The sequence below is a fragment of the Octopus sinensis genome, linkage group LG4 (genome assembly GCF_006345805.1).
Source record: "Octopus sinensis linkage group LG4, ASM634580v1, whole genome shotgun sequence".
NCBI lineage: Eukaryota > Metazoa > Mollusca > Cephalopoda > Octopoda > Octopodidae > Octopus > Octopus sinensis.
The window spans coordinates 67,887,816-67,911,993 of record NC_043000.1 but is presented as its reverse complement, the minus strand read 5'-3'; the positions used below and the strand labels follow the sequence as shown (position 1 = coordinate 67,911,993).

Sequence of the window (24,178 nt, the reverse complement as noted above, 5' to 3'; positions counted from 1 at the left end):
GAAAAGAAGTTTACAAAAGGCATGTGTGTGGTTACATGGCTGAGGTGAGCAGAAATATATATATATATGTGAACCACTAAGCAAAGTCAATTTGTATGAAGCTCCCACCAACTTCACCAATTACTCCCTTAACTGAACTATGTCAACCTTTCATCCCAACAAGATGTTCCTCCACACCAAACACCAGAGCAGAATAAGTACTTCAATTACAAGTCCACTACTTTCAAATGCAAAATACACTGCAACATTAATTTCACCAAAACCTAATTACAATCTCCTAAACACTCCTGTTTCCTTCCACAAACCATTTTGGTTTTACTGTCATAACTTTCTCCTCTTCACCTCAGTTACAAAACCTTGAGTGAATGAATATACCATGGGAAGGTGAGGGTTATCTAATCTTACAGCAAACAAAGCAACTCTAATACCTATCCTGTCCGGTCTATAAAATGGTCTGTAAAGATAATAGTACACTGTCTTTCCTATCAATTATTTAAAATACATATACAATTTTCATTTAATAATTTAATGTCCACTTTTCCATGCTTGTATGGGTCAGACAGAATTTGAAGAGACATCTTTTTTACCACCAGATGCCATTCCTGCCACCAACTCTGACCTGTTTTCAAACAAGGTAATACTTCTCATGGTCAAAAAAAAAAAAAATTCATAGAAGACTGGAAACAAAATAAGATTGCTTTTATGAAGATGATGCTCATTTACAACAATTACGTGATGTCAAGACAAAAGGTACACATGCACACAAAGGATGAACTACAAAATCTACCCACAAGGTTTGGATTGGCTTGAGGTTATAATAGAAGACTCTTGCCCACGGTACTATGCAGCTGAACTGAATACAAAACCACATGGTGTGTGAGTGTGTCTAAGTGGATTGAACATGTGGAGGAGGGAGACCCAGAATAAAGTACTGAAGGCTGATCTCAAGACACTGAGCCTTACAAAGGAGATGACTAAGGACTGAGATACATGGCACATTGCTGTACTCAAAGAAGTACACAGCAGAATTGATACTGGTGTTGATGCCACATAAAAAGCACCCAATATGCTCTGTGGAGTGGTTAGTGTTAGGAAGGGCATCCAGTTGCAGAAACCATACCAGAACAGACAATGGAGCCTGGTATGGCCCTTGGTCTTACCAGCTCCAATGAAATCATCCAACTCATGTCAGTATGGAAAATGAATATTAAATGAGGATGATGATGATGATATATAAAACATCATCATGTAACATCTATCTTCACGACTGGCATGTATTGGATGGTTTGACAGAATACAATGGGTGAAAGGACTGCACAGTGCCTCAGTCTTTGCTTTGGTATATTTTCTATTGCACTATGTCCTTTTATTGGAAACAAAAATGTGAGATCTGCAAGACTATGAACCCCTTTGACTGAATGGGATACAGTAGAGAGGGAGATACAGTATGAAGGTAGGGGCCAAAACACATCCTCTAGAGGTGAAGATAATTCATAGAAATCAAGAATTTTTTTTTTATGGTATATGATATATCTATCTGTACTCTGCTGTTATGTGTGCTCATTTTACAAATATATTTAATATAATTTAATTTGGCGAAAGGAAACAATGACGTTACCAGCGAAGGTAAAGAATATGCACACCCGGAGTTTGGGGTTAGGACTAGAGTTTAGAGTTACACCGAAAATGGATGGTGTGCGTATTTCTTTACCTCTGCCGACGATACCTACTAACATTTAAACTTGAATATAAATAGGGAGGGAATTTGATTAGCAACTCATCAGAACTAATTGGTTGAAACCACAGCTATTGTTTTTTGTTAATCTCATAAACCTATCGGTGCTGAATTGTTACACACTAAAATTTAATGGGTAAGACTGAGTTCCTATCGGAAAATAAATTGAATAGAAACCTCAACAAGATATTGTTTTCTTTGCTTTACTAAAATAATGGAATAATTTTTTTTAATTATTTAATGAAATAATTAAAGATATTTCAAAAACAAATATAATTTTTAAGCTTATAATATCTATACATTCAAGTTTGCTTAACTTTGGTGCTTCGCATCATAGATACTTTTAAATGTTTTTACTGCTAAATTGAAATTTTAGCATTATGTCGACTCGTTACCTGAGGTCAGTCGTATTATAACGTTGGTTTAATGATCTCACAAGTTACAGACGACCATTCCGGTGGATTACACGACCTTTTTGTGTCTATAGTCTTGCTACAGGCAAACCAGCGAGTGCTTAATTGGTCAGCCTACGTAACCAGAGAGGTGAAAAAAAAATCACCACTGTAAACAACAGGCGTTAAGCACTCCGTGACTGGCGAAACGTTTCGTTAGCTTACATAGCTGGACTCAAATTCTCTTTTTCTCGCACACCCCCCCGAGAAAATAAACGGTATAAATATGAAGTATTCAGTTCAATTCCAATAGCTTATAAATACTTACCTACAGCAACCCTTAGCAGTCAAAAAACATTTAGCAGTTATCAAGCAGCTTGTACCAAGACACATTTAAATGATTAAAATCTACACTTAGATAGGGAACAGGTGTTCCCATAACGAATAAGGCGTTTATCTAAGCTTACATCACAAAAAACTATTTTGACCGGCAAATAATTTTGTAAAACAATCCGAGAAAATTAACAGTGAATTGAGTCGGCAAAAGAGTAACAGTAAGTAATTCATCGGGTTAGATTGGAAAATCGAGGAATATAGAAAAACCATAGGTGTTGGTATAGAATTATGAATCAAAATTAAGATACTCATTTTATTGTTAATCAAAAAATAAGCTTAACAATTAAATTTCCCGATTAACGATAATATTAATCCAATAAATAGCATGACAAATATCAGTGAGAAAAGGCATGTACAAGCAATGAAATATTTTTACCGATTATTTGGTAATTTACAAGAATCAATTACGTCAGATTTCTTATAAAAATGAGTTTTAGAATGCAAAATAAGCTTACAGTTAAAAATAATAAGAATAGACAGTTTAATCAAAAAACAAACAACCAATTTTGAATATTTCGTTAGAAAAATACAGTATTTTCGCAAGATGCGCAAAGGAATGATGTATGGCTACACGATGGTATATTGAACATTTTCACGGAGCAAACAGCTTAAGTTATTGAAAATATGTTTGGTTATAGTACATACTAAAAGAAGAAATTACAATAATTACTTCTGATTTCTTCAAGTATAAGATATAGGATTATTGGAATTGTTAGTTCGATAAAAAGCATGGTTGTTAATTATTTTACAGAACATTAGCAAGAGTACGTTCCCAGACTAGCAATTAGGCCATTCCAGAAAAAAAAAAAAGAAAAAGCATAGACAAGAACAGTTATTTTAATTATTAAAACATTAAACATATGTATGAACTTATAATTAAAACTAGCTAAAAAAAATGTACCCTTTTTAAAGTCGTGTATTGCAAAAGTATTATTATTAAAGACAGAGAATTAATTCACAGGCTGCCTATGCAGCACTGTTCTATTTTTTCGACGGGAAGATTTGTAGTACAAAGCAAACATACAACACATAAATCCACGAGGAAATGCACGGCAAGCAGAAGGCAAATGTAGCAGCCAAAATCACCGAACATGTTACATTCTTACAGGCAACTGTTACATGCTAACTGTACGTTACCTTTCATCTTGGGCATATTATAACACCTCGCTCCAAACTATGGAGCTGAGACATGAACAAGCAAACAACCCTCCAGTGCAATAGATGAATTATGGGAGATATTGTAGATTTATTTATTTCTTTTTAATTTCACTTTTCTTCCCCTTTTTCAGATGGTTTCTTGTGACATTACCTGGTTCGTGTGTAGTGGCATTTTAAGGCGGAAGTTACGTATTAGAATTATTAAAATTAATTTTGGAAATTATTAAAACAGATTTTTTCCTCTAGATATTACTTTCCAAAATGTTTACTAATCAAATTGTGGCTATAATTTGTTAAAATCGTTGCTGATTACTAAATTACACATCTGTATAAAAGTGGGAGTATTTCTTTCATTAATAACCTACAAATAATTTTTATTCGAAAATACATTTATCTCCGATACATTTTCCTTTCAAAACGTTTCTTCCTCCTTCTTTCCCCAGTTTCTTATTATAAATTTGACCCATGTGAATTGAAACCTATTTAATTTAGAATATTCAAGATATACACGTCTCCGATAAGTATGAAGTATGCAACTACACGCACATATGTATGCATTGAATTAAATACAGTATCACGAACATTTTCAAAGACAGGAAAAGGAACCTTGAAAGGATCTTAAAAAGGTTGGCTGTATGATGTAAACTATAACTTGCAATATATTCTCAGAGCATTAACTACAAAATGTTTTCTTAAAAAGATAATTAAAAAATAACAGCAACCTATGAACTTGTTTGAATATCAAAATACAGGTTTTAACGAGAAAGCTTAAATTTTATTGATTTATTAAAATAAATCGTATTTTTAAAAATTTCGTTTCATATATAATATAAAGTTAATGATAAATAATCTAAAAAGGAGCATTTTGTTCGAGATCTTTCAGTTTGTATTCTGCTTCATGAATAATTGTTATAGAAATTTTAATTTCTTCGAGACTTTGGTAAGGCCGTAAGATGAGCTCCAAGCAAACCGAGATTGTTGCGTGGTTTGACTGGTCATTGATTCTATTCATACTGTTCGTCCTCCGAAAGGCGCAAACGCCATCTCTCATTTACCACTATAAATTCTCAGGTTTTTGTACTTTGTTAATTAACAGAAACTATTGTTATGTATATGACAATGATGGAATAACAGAAAATGCTCTGCAGTACCGGACTAAACACTTGGCAAAAAAAATTCGGAGAAAATGGGGAGGGGAACGGAAGTCTTTCCGTACGGCCCTCTTCGTGTCATTTCACCTGCTAGAAACAAGTCTAATATCCTTCAAATTATATTTTAGCGTATTGAATTAATCAGGACTTATCGGACAGTCTTTATCCCCGAGAATAAAAAGGACAGAAGCTGGATGACAGATGATATTTGTCTATGTGTCTACTCGATCAAGGCTAACCTGGTGATAACACAAATGGCCGGCAACATTTAATTAGGCCTATCTACGTTTTCAGTTCAAACACGACTAAGTCATCTTTGCCTGTCATTCCTCCGGAGTGAATAAATTAATTGTTGTTGTATTTTAGTTCCACCTTATCTCTGATCAAGTAAATCTACGACAAAGACATTACATCCGTGACCATCAAATCTGTTTAAAGGTTATCTAGGATAATCTAGCGTGCGCCCTTAGTAGGGTGTGATCCGACGGTGATTTAGCTCCCTTTTTTTCTCAGCTCCAGCGATCACGGAAAAGTTTTTGCGGATCATAGAAAGGTATCTTGTTACTCATATATTCCTAGGATTATCTTTAATAAAAGAAATTTGTACTTCTTTATTGTTGCAAAAATGGGATCTTTTCGGTTTGAACGGCAGTTTTTAACATAATTTCTAGGTAACTAAAAAATTTTAAACTTCATATACTGGTAGAATGTGTTTATAAAACATCTTTTTCTATTGGCTTTATTGAGAAAATTCTATAGTTTGTAAGATATTTGTTTTTTTTTCTGCAATTTCAACCAAACACTGACGTCTATTGAGGTAAAAAACATTCTGTGCCGTATAAATATGTCCCTCGTTTAAGAAACAGATTGGGTTTATTTACATTTGTGAAGAAAAAAAGATACCCTTCCCCCCATCCCTAACCCTAAAACAGATTGAAATGCAATAGATTGATACTAGGGTCATAATTATGGGTGACAATTTCATATGACACCGCTAGAAAAAACTGCCGTTCAAACCGAAAAGTTCCCAAAAATGCGACTGTTCTTTAATACAATCTGAGCACATACACATAGCTCTTGATAATGAACGAAGACAAAATTGTTCAAAATATTGGAATTTACTAAAGAAGCAGAAATGTTTTCTATTTGTAGTTGATAATATCAAGGAGTTTTTCTCTCAAGAAGGTACAAAGGCTCTATGGTCTTAGTATTGAGGGATGTCGTGAGTTAAATCAAGGTCATAGATTAATGCATGCGAAGTGGTACATGGAGTTTACTTAGTAACCATATGGTTCTGAATTTCAGTGTCACTGTACAGCATTTCATACCCTAATTCAGGGCTGACCAATATTCTGTAAGTGGAATTTGGTAGTCATAAACTGTGCAGAAACTTTTCGCACACGTACACACGTACGTGCGCACACGGGTGTATGTGTGTGTGTGTTTTTCTTGGCCAAAAATAAACCTCGCAACTTAGCATTTGTTGAGAAGGGCATTGACAGAGGACCACAATTTGTAGTCTGATAGTCTTTAAGAAAACTGGATGAACGTGCAAACGTTCTATATGGATGCTATCAGCAAAGTGTGAATTATCAATGAACTCAGTAATTTAGTGTGCAAGTAAATGTTTCTAAAGCATGATTATCAACCCTTTGCTATTTATTATAGTTCTCTAATAACTAAGTCTGGCTGTCTATAGGAGCTTCTATATGCTGAAGACCTAATCCTTACAGCAGAATCTGACAGATTTAGAAAAGTAATTATTCTATAATGGAAGTTAACCCTTCCGTTACTGTATTTATTTTGAGATGTTCTGTATTTCTTTCAATTAATTTTAAATACAGCAAAGAATTTGGTGAAATAACTTAGTTATCATTAAGCTAATGTTAGGAACATAAATCGTGACTAATGTTTGGTAGAAGATTTTAATTCAAAACTTATGAAAACAAGATATTTGTACTACAGAGTCAGAGCCAGTTTCAGCCGGGCTGGTAATGAAAGGGTTAAACATAGAATCAAAAGGCCTCAGGGTAAACTTGAAGTTCAGAGTTTTAGTTAGTAGGGAAGAAGATGTAATTCTGCTACCATCAGAGAAGTGGCCATGCTTGATATGCAGAAAAGAGATAGATAAGAAGTTCTTACACTGTACACTATATGAATTTTTAGTGTACAAGAGATGTACTGTACAAGGATCACTGACAGGTTGAAGGTGAATAAACACTTTGTATGTAGCAGATGTACAGGAATAGTTGGGGTAGTTTCTTTCAATACATGGAAGACGCTATAGAAGTAGTTGATAGCTTCTCTTACCTAGACAACCTAATCAACAGTGGAAGCATGTTCAAGGAGTTATTACCTCAGCAGGCAATAAGGGGATTCTATGAATCAAAGGTGCTCTGTATGTTGCTGTATATGAAATGTAACACTGCAAGTTAGTGAGATGTAGGCACTGAACACAAGACGTGCAAAGGTTGGAGAGAAATGAAGCAAGCATATTTCACTGAATGTGTAATGTTATCAGCTGTAAGATAAACTAGATATACAAGATATAAGACTGCATTGGAGTGGACAGGTAGTGTAATAGATGAGTGATGTGCCAGAATATCGAAGTGGAAGAAAACTGTAAAAGAGGAAGACCAAAGAAGACATGAACAACAGTGGTTAAAGCTAATCTCAAGATGTTGAACCCCACAAATGAGATGATAAAAGAATCTAACAAATGTTGAGACACTAAAAGTGTGGAAAAGCTGTTGTAAAAAGATGATCATCATCATATAAGTATGTTTCTCTGTATGTGTGTGTGTATAATGTATATTGATGATAAATATAAACATTGGCAAAAAAAAAAAAAAGGTAAAGTGATGTTTGCACTGAGTTATTCACACTCCCTGGTCATCTTCACCATATTCTTTCTGAATATCAATGGCCCATTTCCCGTCACATCCAAGGCAGATTTTGATGCTGATGATACTACTACTACTACTACTATGTAACTTTATACTTGCAACCTAAACATTTATACTGCTACTTAAATAAAGATGTTTTGAGTATTCTTTAATGGGGATATGGCAGCCAAGTCCTTTCAACAGCATACATACTCAATTACTAAACATGTCTTGAAAATAGTCTAGAGTCCCTTTCTCTCTAGCTGTGAACAACACATAGCTAAAAACCTTAAATTCAGAACAAATATCAGGTCTCACAATTTCTGATGATCTCTTATGGTGGTCGCATACATATATAGTAAAGGGTGAAGAACCCCTTTGGTCATGAATGACCATGGGATTGCACCTAGAAAGTTATCCTCTGAGGTACAAGTCCAAGCAAGGTTGTTTATGGAAAACCGGCAGTCACCCATGCATACCAGCCTCCCCTCTCCATGCCACTGGTCCAAAGGAAACGTAAAGGTTGAAGCAGCTTGGCACCAGTAACATCACAACTCTTTTCTACAGCTGAGTGAACTAGAGCAATGTGAAATAAAGTGTCTTGCTGAAGAACACAGCAAACTCACTACCTCATAATTGTGAGCCCGACACTTTAACCATTTGAGTCATGTGCTTTCACATATACTATATAAGAATATCAAAACTATTTCACAAAGACTAGGATTTCTTGTTAGAGCCAGGAAATCACTCAGCTTTGACCAGTTGCTAGGCCATTTACAAAGCTAATATAAGGTCTGCATATATGTACCGTTTACTAAAATGTGAATGCAGACAGAGACAATGTGTCAAGAAACTTTGTATTACTTGATATCACTCACTTAATGCTTGATTGTGAATTGAAAGAAGGTTTATACAAAATAATTACCTCAAATTCCATAAATAAACTGAATAAGACAAATGTAAATGATGCTATAAGGTAAAAGCAAAAAGCAAAAGATCACAGTAATAAATTAAATGTGAATGACAGTAAAGATGTGAAAATGAAACATAATAACAGTATGAAGAAAACTGATTGTCATCATGGAGACACTGATACAAAACTAGTTAAAAGTGGTGGTAAACATAACAAATTAATACAAGCTCTGAAAAAAGAACATTGTGATATGAGCTGGAAGAAAAATGTTATCTTTCCTGGAATGTTTTACAAACAAGGAGAAACCAAAAAAGGATCATAATATTGCAAATACTAAACAAAAAGGTGTAGAAAAACAATGCAAAAAAGTCTTACTGAAACAAAAGAAAAATTGTGAAGATGAAGAAATTGTTTACCAAAAATATCTATCACATTCCAGTGATACAATTCCTCTTTCAGCTTCAAAGTTTAAAGTAATTTCCAAGTCAGTGGGAAAAAGAAAACAATAAAATAAAAATAACAGGTCTGACAGTTGAAAGGTTTATTGTTGTTTTGTGATATTTTATTTTTTCATATTGTCTATGCTTTTATTGGCTGGGATATTTTAATAAATTCAATTACTTACATGTAATTTCAAAGTTAATATTTTTTTTCATTTTTTGAAAAAAATTTAATTAAATTGTGAAACAAAATCAGTGCCTAATTTTCATTTTGATGGACTATTGTTAGGGAAGTAATACATGCACTTTGGATGTAATAAGCATGAGTTGCATCATAACACAATCACTCAGCTTTTATATCTCTGTGAGGCTATTTGAACTATTGACATGTCAGTTGGTCTGTAGAAGAAAGTGCCAATGGCATGGATAAGTGGATCTCAACTGTTGACTCTCCACTCAAGGCCTTCTACTGTGTATACTTGAGTTACATATACTAAAAGCGACCAAAGAATCGGTGAAAGGAATCTATGCTGATATATCCAAGATTTAAATTTGCCAGGAAGACTACACTATGCATGTGTGTGTGTGTAAACTGACAGACGACACACATAAAACTAAATGTAAATGAAGATGAATGATTTTATAAAGATGATCAAGCACATATAGACATATAGAATGAGACATGGGATCCAGTTATGAATGTGTATATATATGTGTGTGTGTGTGTATATATATATGTGGATGAATATAATATATATATATATATATATATTATATATATATATCATCATCATCATCATCATCGTTTAGCATCCGCTTTCCATGCTAGCATGGGTTGGACGGGCCAACCGGGGTCTGTGAAGCTGGAAGGCTTCGTCAGGCCCAGTCAGATCTGGCAGTGTTTCTACGGCTGGATGCCCTTCCTAACGCCAACCACTCCGCGAGTGTAGTGGGTGTTTTTTACGTGCCACCTGCACAGGTGCCAGACAGAGCTGGCGAACGGCCACAAACAGATGGTGCTTTTACGTGTCACCGGCACGGGGCCAGGCGATGCTGGCAACGGACACGAACGGATGGTGCTTTTACGTGCCACCGACACGGGGCCAGACAGAGCTGGCAACCGGCCACGAACGGACGGTGCTTTTACATGTCACCGGCACGGGGGCCAGCCGAGGCTGGCAACGGACGCGAACGGATGGTGCTTTTACGTGCCACCGACACGGTTGCCAGACAGAGCTGGCAAACGGCCACGAACGGATGGTGCTTTTACGTGTCACCGGCACGGGGCCAGGCAACGCTGGCAACGGACACGAACGGATGGTGCTTTTACGTGCCACCGACACGGGGCCAGACAGAGCTGGCAACCGGCCACGAACGGACGGTGCTTTTACGTGTCACCAGCACGGGGGCCAGCCGAGGCTGATAACGGACGCGAACGGATGGTGCTTTTACGTGCCACCGACACGGTTGCCAGACAGAGCTGGCAAACGGCCACGAGCGGACGGTGCTTTTACGTGTCACCAGCACGGGGGCCAGCCGAGGCTGATAACGGACGCGAACGGATGGTGCTTTTACGTGCCACCGACACGGTTGCCAGACAGAGCTGGCAAACGGCCACGAGCGGACGGTGCTTTTACGTGTCACCGGCACGGGGGCCAGCCGAGGCTGGCAACGGACACGAACGGATGGTGCTTTTACGTGCCACCGACACGGGTCCAGACAGAGCTGGCAAACGGCCACGAACGGATGGTGCTTTTACGTGCCACCGACACGGTTGCCAGACAGAGCTGGCAAACGGCCACGAACGGATGGTGCTTTTACGTGTCACCGGCACGGGGCCAGGCGAGGCTGGCAACGAACACAAACGGATGGTGCTTTTACGTGCCACCGACACGGGGCCAGGCAGAGCTGGCAAACGGCCACGAGCGAATGGTGCTTTTACGTATCACCGGCACGGGTGCCAGACGAGGCTGACAGCGGACACGAACGGATGGGTCACTTAACCCCTGCTTTCTGATATATGATTTGATTTTGATTGTTCTCACTGGTCTTGCCGGGTCTTCTCACGCACAGCATACTTCCATAGGTCTCGGTCTCTGGTCATTTCCTTGGTGAGACCTAGAGTTCGAAGGTCGTGCTTCACCACCTCGACCCAGGTTTTCCTGGGTCTACCTCTTCCACAGGTCCCCTCAACTGCCAGGGTGTGGCACTTTTTATATATATATATATATATATATACATATATATATATAGCGAAATCTTTATTACAATCATGCAATCTTACATAGATGGGGACATAATAAGACAGACAAATACAAAGAATGTTATATGTTCGCATGCACTGGACAGTGTGACCAGAACTGGCAAGATGGGGTCTGCACCAGACTCCAGTTTGATTTGGCATGGTTTCTACAGCTGGATGCCATTCCTAAAACCAACCACTTTATAATAATAATAATATATATATATGTGATCGATGCCAGGGACACTTGACAGGCTCCTGTGATGGTGGCACATAAAGAGTACTATTTGAATGTGGTTGATGCCAGTGCCCCCTGACTGGCTCCTGTGCTTGTAGCGCATAAAAAGCACTATCCGAATGTGATTGATGCCAGGATCGCTTGACAGGCTCCCGTGCTGGTGGCATGTAAAAACCACCCATTACACTCTCGGAGTGGTTGGCATTAGGAAGGGCATCCAGCTGTAGAAACATTGCCAGATCAGATTGGAGTCTGGTGCAGCCACTGACTTTCCAGACCTCAGTCAAACTGTCCAACCCATGCCAGCATGGAAAGCAAACGTTAAACGATGATGATGATGATGATATATATATATATGTGTGTGTGTGCAGGAGTGGCTGTGTGGTAGATGGAAACTGAAAGAAGCCCATATATATATATATATGTGTGTGTATGTGTATATGTTTGTGTGTCTGTCCCCCCACCATTTCTTGACAACTGATGCTGGTGTGTTTACACCCCTGTAACTTAGCGGTACGGCAAAAGAGACCAAGAGAATAAGTACTAGGCTTACAAAGAATAACTCCTGGGGGTTGATTTGTTTAACTAAATGGCAGTGCTCCAGCATGGCCGCAGTCAGATGACAAACAAATAAAAGAATATAGACAAGGTGATTCAGAAGTCCCTTTTTCTTTCATATAAAGTAACTGACAGCCAAGCTGAGCATTTTTATGTACATCATTTCTTCCAATCTCTTTATCCTACCTCAACTTTCCCCACTCCTCACTACTGTAATCATTTTCATTCTCTCTGCATTTGTTAATTATCCTGATCCCAGTTTTCACATTGACTGTCTTGGCTCAGGAATTCCAGTATAGCTGGTTTACTTCTTTGCCATCAATACAGCCTACTGTCTGAACCAGCCTAAACAACTGGGCAAAGATTATTGTAATATTGTGTCATTTATACAACAAAGACAATGAATATTCTCTCATCTTTTGATAATGATATTTTTATAAAATATATAAGGCAATATGTGTGAGTGTGTGTGCATGCACACACACACACACATGCATTTATAGGATTTTATAAGTAAGAAGCTGAAACTGGTATTTAACAAATATATTAATATAACAAACATTTCATATATTTGATATAGACTTATATAATAAAAATAATAAAATTTTTTATTGAAAATACTTTGGAGGATTGAATCCAAAGAACTTGAAAGCTTTACTCTGTTCATTAGTTCTACAAGTGATAAACAATTATATAAAAAATAAATATAGATAATTTAGCAGAATAGAAAACATAGGCACAACTGCACAGTTGTTATGGCTACCTCAGGTTATGAAATTTCATACTTACAGAAATTGCAAAGTATGACCACTAATTTCAAGGTATAGTCTAATTTTACTCTTACAAAATTCAGAAAAATTTCAAGAATTTAATAACTACTCTTTCTTCTGAGCCAAAAGATTGCTTCTTGATACTTTCTAAATTGTTAACTACTTTGATCTTAGTTTAACTAAGATCAAAGTAGATAACAATTTGGAATATTTCTGTGTGTGTGTAGGGGGGGGGGTATATGTGTAAGCAAGTGTTTGTATATGCATCACTATAAACACCTACAGAATGTGAAGTGGAATTTTTTTACTGTGAATATTTTCTTTGGTTGTAGTATCTCTCTGTTTGTCTGCTTCTCTAATGTATGTATGTACATATGTATCTCTTTCTATCTCTCTCTGGTACCAAAAGGTTTTTGATGTCATTCACGAACTCTCTCACCCTTGTACAAGAGTCACACAGTGCCTGCTATCATGCAAAATTGTCTGGTACAAAGGCAGTGAGCTGGCAGAAGCTTAAGCACATCAGGTGAAATGCTTAGCAGTATTAAATCTGTCTTTACTTCTGAGTTCAAATTCCACTGAGGTCAACTTTGCCTTTCATCCTTTTGGGGTCAATAAATTAAGTACCAGTTACATATTGGGTTCGATCTAATTGACTGGTCCCCTCCCCCAAAATTTCAGGCCTTGTGCCTAGAGTAGAAAAAGAAAATTGTCTGGTAAGGTATGGCCAAACAAACTGGGGAGTGGACCAAAATCTGTATCTGCTGCCAACAAACCAAAATCCATTGGCACACCAAAGCACCTCTTGGCAGCCATGAATCCCCTACAGGCCCGTTTTGGCCCTGTCAACATTGACTTAGTAATCCCCCTACCACCTTCATTTAAATGCTGTGGACCACTTCACTCATTACCCTAAGGCCATACCTCACTGCAGTATAGAAAGAGGAAATCACCTGTACCTTCATCACAGACAGCATCTCATCTGACTGCTGACCTCAAGTCACTCTGAAAGTTGTGGAATGATATGAACCTTTTGGCATTAACATGAAACACACAACAGCCAACTATCCTGAAGCCAATGGCTTAGTGGAGAGATTTCACTGTCGCTTGAAGGAATCCCTCTTAACCAAATGTAACTGGCTGAATTGGATCAACTTCCAAGGATCATGCCAGGAATCTGCACTGTCCTAAAGGAAGGCCTCAACACGTATTGCATAGAAATAATGTACGGTACTCCGTTTACAGTGCTGGGGTAATTAATTTTGAACATGAAGTTAGACCCGGATGCCAAAAGGTATCTTGAACAACTGAGAGACAACACGGGCCAGTTACACTCGACCCCCATGTCAACATATGGTGCACCTAAGTCCTCTGTACCCAATGGCCTCCACAAGGTGAAGCTTGTTATCATACATCACGATGCATCTCGAAAACCCCTTCAGTCACCCTATGATGGACCATACAAAGTGATTCATCCAGGAGACAAGTCATACAACCCCTGATTGGAGGACAACAGTACACAGTTTCCATCCATTGATTGAAACCAGCCTATCTTGACATTGATAGCCCCATTCTAATAGCTCAACCACCAAACAGAGGCTGTCCTGAGCAAGTCACGCTGACCCCTGATGACAAACATTGGTCAAAGAGCCAAGTAAGTACACACGGATTGGGTGGTACAAACGCCTTATTGGTTCTAATGACAGTCAACAGTTCTGAGGGGGAGCTATGTAGAGCATTACCCATGAACTCATAAGAGACAAACTGTGGACAAGGACTAGTTATTGATCTAATTGGCTGAAGAGACACTTCCAATGAAGCAGATAGCACACCCCTAGGATTTAATGGTGGGTTGCTCTTTCTCATGTTCGTAATTGTTTGACACGCAATATAAATAACAGTTCAAAAAACCACTGTTGTTTGTTATTTTAAGTACAGCTTAACTAAAGCTATACTCGCTTCTATTTCTATGAAACTCTACAATTGTTCTCTGATTAACTGTCTCTCTACTTCTCTCTCGCTTTCTAACAGATTTTAGAAAAACTTCCTCTCCGCCACCATTTTCTCACAAATTATTGCTTTGAAAAATTTTTTTTGCCAAAATCCCACTTTTTTGAATACGGAAATTCCGGAAAATTGCCAAAAATCGGAATTTTGAAATTTATTTGCCCCCCACCCTCTTACTCCCTTAACCCTAAACCCCACAATTTCTTCATTTTTCAATTTTTTTCCGTAACCCTAACCCTAAAATCCTAACCCTAATCTTAACCCTAAAACCCTAACCCTAACCCCAGCCGTAAAAAGAAAAATTTTTGGAAATTTTTATTCCGAATCATAATCTCCGTATTTTTCCGCATATTTTGACCCCCCAAAAAAAAAATTTCTAAAAAAAGTGAAAAATGAAGAAATTGGGGGGTAATTTCAAAATGCCGATTTTTGCCTTTTTTTTTTTTGCAGATTCGTATTCTCCGTAGCCGAAAACAGGGGTTTGAGTAGAAAAAAAATGAAATTTAAAAAAGGGGTGTTGGGGGGGGGGGGGCTACAAAAGGAAGTCTTGCCCAGATTTTTATCTTAATAGAAACAATTTATAGTAACAGTAATCTTTCTTATAATCATCCTGTCACTTTCCGCATACCAAAAATCAAGGAGGCAATCACAGCACTTGTATATCACCTCGAGCCTTTCCCTCTTCCTAGTAACCTGCAATATAGTTTCCTATTTATTTACTGTCCACAAGGGGCTACACACGGAGGGGACAAACAAGAACAGACAAACGGATTAAGTCGATTATATCGACCCCAGTGCGTAACTGGTACTTATTTAATCGACCCCGAAAGGATGAAAGGCAAAGTCGACCTCGGCGGAATTTGAACTCAGAACGTAACGGCAGGCGAACTGCAATATAGTTTCCATGGAGTCACATAATCGGAAGTCAGCTCGTCTCCACCCATACACTTGTCCTTCTTTTCTTTGAAACATTCTTACCTTTGACAATAAAGCTTTCATCTATTTCTGTCATGACAACCTCCCATTTTACATCACAAGTTTACTTTATCTCATGTGCTGACAGGCCTCTCGCTATTTTACACTATCGATTTTATTGAACCCCAGTTATACTTATATTTCCAGCCCTATTTCTACTGAACAAATGATACCAATCTTTCATTCTCTTTCATTTTCTGCCAAAATTCTAGGCTCTTTTCACCAAACAACCTTTTGTTTTCTTAAAATCTTAAAAGGAGGAGGAGGAGGAATTATTAGTGCATTTTTATAGTTAAAAGTTGTGTTATTTAATTCAAGGATTACATTGGATCGAGAAGATGTGAAGATGTATGACCTTCCAGCTATGGCCATCTCATCTTTTTTCAGACAATGTATCCAGGATTACATTATCCAATGTGTTCATTATTTTAAGATGGCAGAGTGTTGTTCGCGGGGAAGATTTGTCTTATTTTGGGCAGGTCGCGCAACGGCATAATAGCGCCTTCGTTGCCTCGCTTAATAGTGTTCAATGGATAATATATAGTTACTTTCCCTAAAATTAGTGTAGTTATTAACAAATGTTTTGTTTTGTGCAGGAGATTTTGTAAAATAATGATCATGGATCCTCCGTTACTTTCAACGACGAACATGTAGTTGTTCGATCAACAGATGTGTAGCGGGAATATTCAGCAATCGTTAAATTAACGTTCTGTAAGTAGCCGAGTAGTCCAAAGACATGTATTCTTAATATAATTCTGATAGAATTATGATTCAGTGTGTGACAAGGCTTCACCTTTCGGTTTCACTGTATCCGATGAACTACCATATAATTTTTGCTGACCCCATTTTCCTGTGAAGGTCGGATCGAATTGAAGCACTAGTAAAAATCATTTGATACGAAGTAAGGATTGAACTTGAGATCTCATGATCGCGAAGCTAGTTTCTAGACGCCACTGGCGTGCTCGTGTCAACTTCCAAAAGTAGAGAGTTAGAAAAGTTTTAAATCATAAGATAAATAAAATGTAATACAACTTATGTATTTAATATTTCTAGAATACGAGCTACAGAAATAACGCGAAAACTTTTAATAAATAAATGAAAAATCAACCAAAGCAACGTGATTAAATTCTTTTCTGCTGTATCTCGTGTATACTGACCTATATATGTATGGAGAAGCGATTTTTAATAATTTCAACATTCGACGATGAACAATTTTTAATTCGTATTCCCTTCCAGTATACGGTGTTAAAATAGACAAGTCAGAGATCCATTCAACAGTGAGTCTCAAAGCTACTAATCCTGTGTAAAGAGCAGCTGTTGCTATAAGACTCGGTCTAAACCTATTTGTTACACAAATATCCGCATCGTATTGCGCTAGCTCCAGTATATAACGTGACATCCAGGTCAGATTGTGATGACGTTCCAAACGGAGAATAAAAATGAAGCTCATTAGAAAATTATACGGTGTTATTAAATACGTTTTGTAGTGGAATCGATTCATAATATGACTAAACATGTCATAAAGATCCTTTTCACTAGAGTGAGGGTCTGTGACCGATACCATATCCAGAAAATTTTCCAGTTTATCCTGGTCTTGAGATAACTGAGTAAAAGCAATCCAAAGACATGAGGCTCCGAGACATTGCAGCTTAGAGGAAGTAATTAGTTTTGTGTCTTTTCCAGACATGTATATATCAAAATAAGAAACTGCAAGATAAAAGACTTCGAAAGAAACTACATAATGATCTACACAAGCTACCATCCAGTCGATCACTGCCGCACGATCTTCTGCAGTAAATGATTGGTTTTCCAAATAATTCCTTACTTTTTTCTGCTGCTGTTCTCGTTCATAAAACCCACTTAAATTATTCATAACATCTTTCCACGACATGATTATCCTTGAGAAATTTGACGAAACTTCTGGCCTGTTTTGTGACGTTAAATGGGGGAAAACTATATTCCAATTTCTTATGACATATTTCTAATTATGACATATTATTGCGTAATTATCGAATAACTAGCATACCTGTCTCGTCAAAAATGCCGAGAGGGTTATTAATGAAAGAAAAGGGCATTATGATAATAAGAGAAACCATTTATAAATGTCAGCAATCGAGTATATGAATATATACAGAATTAAAGCGCTTGAAGAATTAGATTCGGTTGTAACGTCTCGATAGAAAATAACGGCCACAGAGAACACAATTGAAAAAATTAAAAGAAAAAAACCAAAACAATTCACCACCTTGGGTTGAAAAGTTGGGGTGCTGGGAAACCTCTTTAATTGCTATTGAGACACGCCAGCACGCCTGCAGCGTTGCTGCGGGTGATGGCGAGGCTTGATGCGCTGGAACAGCCAAGCGCCCTCACGAGCCTCACCAGTTACCTCTGCAAGGCGAGTTGCAACTGAAGACAGGAATCTCGCAGTTAGTGCTCTGACCCCACCAAACGTCTCGAAGGCCACAGATGAGGAATTATGTACATAATTTACAATTGACGGATATTTGTCCTCATCTTGTTTGTTGTTGACACAACGTTTCGGCTGATATACCCTCCAGCCTTCATCAGGTGTCTTGGGGAAATTTCGAACCTGGGTTCTCATTCCTAAGGTATTTTTCGATGTTGTTGTTGTTATTATTCAGGTCACTGCCTGGAATCGAACTCGGAATTCTGGGATTAAGAGCGCGGGCTACTAACCCCAAGATTCCGAGTTCGATTCCAGACAGTGACCTGCATAATGATGATGATGATAATAACAACACCACCACCAACAACAACATCGAAAAATACCCAGGTTCGAAATTTCCTCAAGACACCTGATGAGGCCTGGAGGGTATATCAGCCGAAACGTTGTGTCAACAACAAACAAGATGAGGACAAATATCCATCAATTGTAAATAATGTAAATAATGGCCACAGAATGGAAAATATAGTTGGCCGACAGATCGCGAAATTTCAGGATTTTATTCCGCACGGCGCAGAAGCTGTGGATCTTGCCCGCAGCATCCAGGATGTGAGAAACAAAGGAGTCGTTATCTGTGACATCCCAGACAAGGCATCTGCCTTGCAACCAAGGGTACAGGGTGAGACCGTTATGTCACTTCCCATCACATCTGGACAATCCAGATGGTTCCACGATGGAGGGGATGTTTGACCGGGCTAAGCTTCTCTTGAATATCAGGTTCAAACTCTGTATGACGCGCGAAGCGACCAGACGGCAAGAACGGCCACGGAGGCCTGTGGAGTCGAGGAGCCTGTCACGACAGATCAGACCCATGGATACGTCATCTCCCACTCTGAGGGCAATGGGGACACGAAGTTCGTCCAAGCTGAGTAGGCTGCCAACATTAGCCACAGGGATGGCATCAATCCAGTCACCTGAGTATTTTGCGCTAGCTGACAGTAAGCGGCGCCTTAAAAACTGGTCCGACTGGATGAAGAGGGAGTCGAAGAGGAGAGGATGTTGCTCACCAGGGTGGAGCAGGCGTGGGTGGAGGAAAGGAAGAGGGAAGAGAGAGGGACGAACACTTACGAAGACCAAGACCTCCAAATCGCTTGGGCAATGCAGCCTGATCGCGGGACGTTGGAGAGAGTCTAACATTGACTAAGCATTCGAGTCTCTCAAAGATTGGGTTGTCGAAGCGTTAGAGGCATGATGGGAATCGATAAGATGAGCTGACTCTAGAAGCTTTGGTCTAAATCTTAAACTCTGTGTTTAGTAGAGTTATGGGCCGAAAACTCCCTAGCACGTCCCCATTGTCGACGTCTTTTCTCAGCAGTTTTACAATAGCCCAGCTAACAGCACTGGGAATTCTTCCGTTTTGTTACCAGTTACTGTAGATATCTGACAAGAGGCTGCGAAACAAATCTGGCATGAATACATAGAATTCGTAGGGCAGACCATTTCAAACTGGACGATTTGCGACTTGTGCAACCACTCATCACCTCCCGTATTTCAGTGGCTGTATCGGCTTTTCACAGTCTCGCGTCCGTTACCGAGAGCCTTGGTAGGCAGTCTAGGTTTGAAGTAAAGTCCGCTACCGTCGTCGACCCATCACCCTCCCCCAAACAGCTGCGCAAAGTGCTGCCGGGAAGCCGCACACATCTACACAGAACCGAATAGCACGAGTCCGTCCTGATCCGTCAAAGATTTGATCGTGGTTTTGTTTCCACGAGTGTGGATGGGCATATGCATATAAGCACATGTACGTGGATGTGCGTGTGCGCATGCGCGATTGCTTTGAGCATTTTTACTCCTTTACTTTTTATATCTTTATTGCTTTATATATCTTTACACATTTTTTCTCGTTTTACCTTTCACCCAGGTTTTTTTTCCTGTGCATGTGCGTATATAGACGTGTATATGAACCTTTTTTGTGCGCGTGTGTGCGGGTATATATAAATTTTGTTTGGCGAATGTGTGGGTGCGCATGTGTGTGTTTCAAGCGAGTGTGGATGAGCATATGCATATAGGCACATGTATGTGGATGTGCGCGCGTGCATGTGTATGTATGGACATACGTGCATACGCGATTGCTATGAGTGTGTTTACTCCTTTACCTTTTACACCCACCCCTTATTTAGCGGTCATTCTAATAGCTCTTTTGTCTTAATAACGGTCAATCACACAGTAATTTCCCTTTGTTTAACGGTCATTTTCATAGCATTTTTTGATGGCCCGATATCTGAAGAGATATTGGTGCGGGTTTCTGCCCCGACACCCGAAACTCGGAGTTTTATCATGGCTACCGAATAATTGTCACATATTATATTTACAGATAAATTCCTCTATTTACATAATATCGAGGTCTCTTTCATTCTTTTGTTGTCTTACCATTACTATCAATATCGATAGCACGCTCTATAACCGTAGTTTCGGGAAGCTATTAGGAATTTTCCAAAGAATTCTAGGTATTACTCGATTATCAACTTGCACAAGGTTAGGATTGGTTTTTCCAACGCAAAAAATCTCTCACAAATTATCTTCTCACATAATATTAGTCTGTTAAATAAGAATCCAATTACTAATACTGACATTAATTTAGCTAATACTAATCATCCCCCTAGAAATATTAATAGTAAGGTCATTGTCTCTGAAGTCAATTCAAACAGAATTAAATTTATATCTAGTAATTCTAAGATTAAAAACTCTATATACCAGTGTAAAATTATTTCAGGTACCAGTGTCTTTTTTTATATAGGTAGTTCTTCTCAGTTATCTAAAAGAATTTCTAATCGTTACTCTACATTTAGGGATAGCAATAAACGCAATAGTACAGGGTTTAGTAAATTAATTTGGTATCTAAAAGACCATAATAAACAATTTAATTTAGATTGGTTGATTCTCTTCATTTTACTCCCATATGGTAAAGGCAAAGAATTCTGCCAACTCTGTAATAGTGAACTATTTTCTATTCTATTTTCTAAGAATCCCCTTGTAAACACGGTTATAGAGCGTGCTTATCGATGTAAACATTGGCAGGAACATACCTTTAGTTCATATAAGTGATATCTACCATTATATATAATTTGAACATTGATTTTCTTCTTACATTTCACTTCCACTAAATATATCTTTTTCCAATCCTTTAAGCTTTTATTTTAGCTCACATTTCGCTCTATATTTCTCATTTATTAGTTTTCTACTTATTTCTTTCTTTTACCCCTCCTCTTTCTATAGGCTACCTTTGACGTTATATCTTCTAACGGTTTTTAAAACAAAATTTAATAGCGTTCCGTTCATCATTATACACATCTATCACATTCTTTTAAAATGCCTTATTGATGAGTTTGGTTTCTTTCTTTCTTCCCCTGATGAGAAGATTACATTGTTTTACACAATTTTATTCCTTTGGTATAATACCAATGTTGTCTTCAAAACATATGTCGGAAATAAAAGAATTTGATTAACACCTGCGTTTAACTCCATTTATTTATTTATATATATTATACAAAATATTTCACATCAACCTGGAGTTTCTACCTTTACAAACAGGGTATTACATCCATATTACTTGTGTGATTTTTTGCTGCCCTGAACAAGGGAAAAATACACACACACACACACACACACACACACACACACACACACACATATATATATATATATATATATATATATATATGCACACATATATATGAATCATGCACTTTTCCACGCTCACATGGATCATTTTCTATGGCTAGATGCTAATCCCGTCGTTAAACTTAACCTATTTTGAAGTAATATTTCACCATGCCCATATATGTTATTACTAACTTGACAGGTTAATTATCTTACAGGTACATTTGTAGCGTAGCTAGGTGATATCCTCACTGTTTGAGAGATATATTAGAAATGATCTCGTGTTAGATAGCAACCATCTTCGGCTATTTTAACCCTGTTGTGTCTACTGCTCTGATTGGTTGACGTTGATGCAGTTTGTCTCTTGACTTATTTCGCGCCAGTGTGTAAGCCAACCAATCACGGCCTTCGGATAAGGTCCCATGACACAGTCTTTTTGGAGTTTCACTGGAGCCCACCTCAGGTTATAAAAGGCGCCAGCAAATCACTATTTCTCGTCTTTCGTTCCAGTCCTTCTCAGGGCTAACCTCTGACTACAGAGCGACTCAACCATGTTCCAGTCCTCAGGACTAACCTCTGACCACAGAACGACTCAACCAGTTCCAGTTCCAGCCAGTCAGTCATGTTCCTGCTCCAGCCAATGACGACGCTAACATACACCAGCAACACAGGACGTTTCCACCACCGACGCCTTCATCTCAACGACGCCTTTCTCTGCCGTCGCAATCACCATCGCCATCACCATCGCCGTCCTTCAACTTCACGTCGTCTCCATCTCCGTCGCCTTCATCTCCAGCAACACTAATACGTACACAGCACTCACTCAGGTTTAGCTTTCTCGCTGTTGTGATTTTCACCGAGGTTAACAGCACAGCACTACCTGCGAGATCTTCTGTACCAATGTAACCTGGCACAGCATTGAAGCCACAACCGCTACACGACATGTGTTCAACCGGCATCTGCACTTGTGATCCCAACATCCTGTTACAGAACGAACTGCTATTATGTACTTTACTACGAACTGGTAAATTAACTCCATCTTGTCTGAAATACCATGAGAGATTTTTTTCTATGCGCTGTATTTTGTTTTGCCCGCATACACCTTGTTTGTACTTCTGTCGCACACACGAACACACAGACACAAACACTTGTCGCATGCACACAGACACTCCACTTTGCAAGCACCCATACTTTATCTTATAGTACACATCTCAAACAGTTAAACGGTTGTCGTCCTCATTATTCCTTTTGGCACTTATTCATTTATATCATGTATTTGGCTTCTTCTTTTGATATGGCAACCATGAGGCGTTAAAAAGGAGGCATTTCTGCCACCAACTCCTTACGTACGGTCGTTTTCCCTACACATTCTTTTTATACTTATAATATGCAAAATGTGAAAGTTATGAGAAAAGATTTGGCCTGTAATCAGTTTGTAGAGGGAAAGGTAAGACAAGAGAAAAAGTAAAACCCTAGGATGTTACAAAAAAAATATTATTATATTTATATAATAATAAATATATTATATGAAAACAAAGAAATATATTTGTTTTCAATACACATATTATATGAAAACAAAGGGACACCTTTCAGCTTTTAGTTTACCCTCTGAATCTTTTCCCTCCTCTGAAAAACTACTGGTCCTGTGCCAAATTTTGAGACCATTATTATCCAGCATCTTTCAAGGCTGTTTGCATAACATCTGTTTTGAGATAACCGCTAATGTCCCTCAAATTGCAGCCTGTTTCTCTTAAAGAAAAATGGAGCAATATTCGCTTAGAGCTGGAAAAGGGGTTGTTTTAAACTCTGCTTTTTCCTATTTTTTTCTCCCCTTCAGTCTCTCTTTAATCTTTGGTTTCTCTGGAATAATGAGAGAGAGAGAGAGAAGGATATATATATATATATATATATATATATGAAGCGACGTGGAGAGAGAATGATGGCTTCTGTTTGAGTTGGGGTTTAGGGTTAGGATTAAGGTTTAACTTGTCGTCAAAGAAAATACATTGGCTAAAACAGTGATTCCTAACTTTTTCGGACTGTCGCCCCTTTGGTTCCCAGACCACGTTTCAAGCGAACCACACACACCATAAACCATAGATCTCGTTTTCAGCAAATTCAAAACTGTATTTCACGAATTAAACTTAAGCTTATAGACCCATTATTTTGCTGTTTTTACAATATGGATGCAAATTTACATCTCAGTTGTAACTGCGTTGTTTTCATAGTTTTCATGGATGTACATTGTGCAGGG

General features: G+C 38.2%; 1 protein-coding gene across 1 annotated transcript; it reads right to left on the bottom strand.

Annotated features, from left to right (window-relative positions):
- Nucleotides 1-12,716: 12,716 nt before the first annotated feature.
- Nucleotides 12,717-17,751, bottom strand: LOC115210468 (cyclin-B2-1-like). Its single transcript, XM_029779072.1, has 2 exons — nt 17,018-17,751; nt 12,717-12,780 (listed from the first exon to the last, which is right to left on the bottom strand). The coding sequence occupies exons 1-2, from the start codon at nt 17,749-17,751 to the stop codon at nt 12,717-12,719; spliced, it is 798 nt and encodes a 265-aa protein (XP_029634932.1).
- Nucleotides 17,752-24,178: the final 6,427 nt, after the last annotated feature.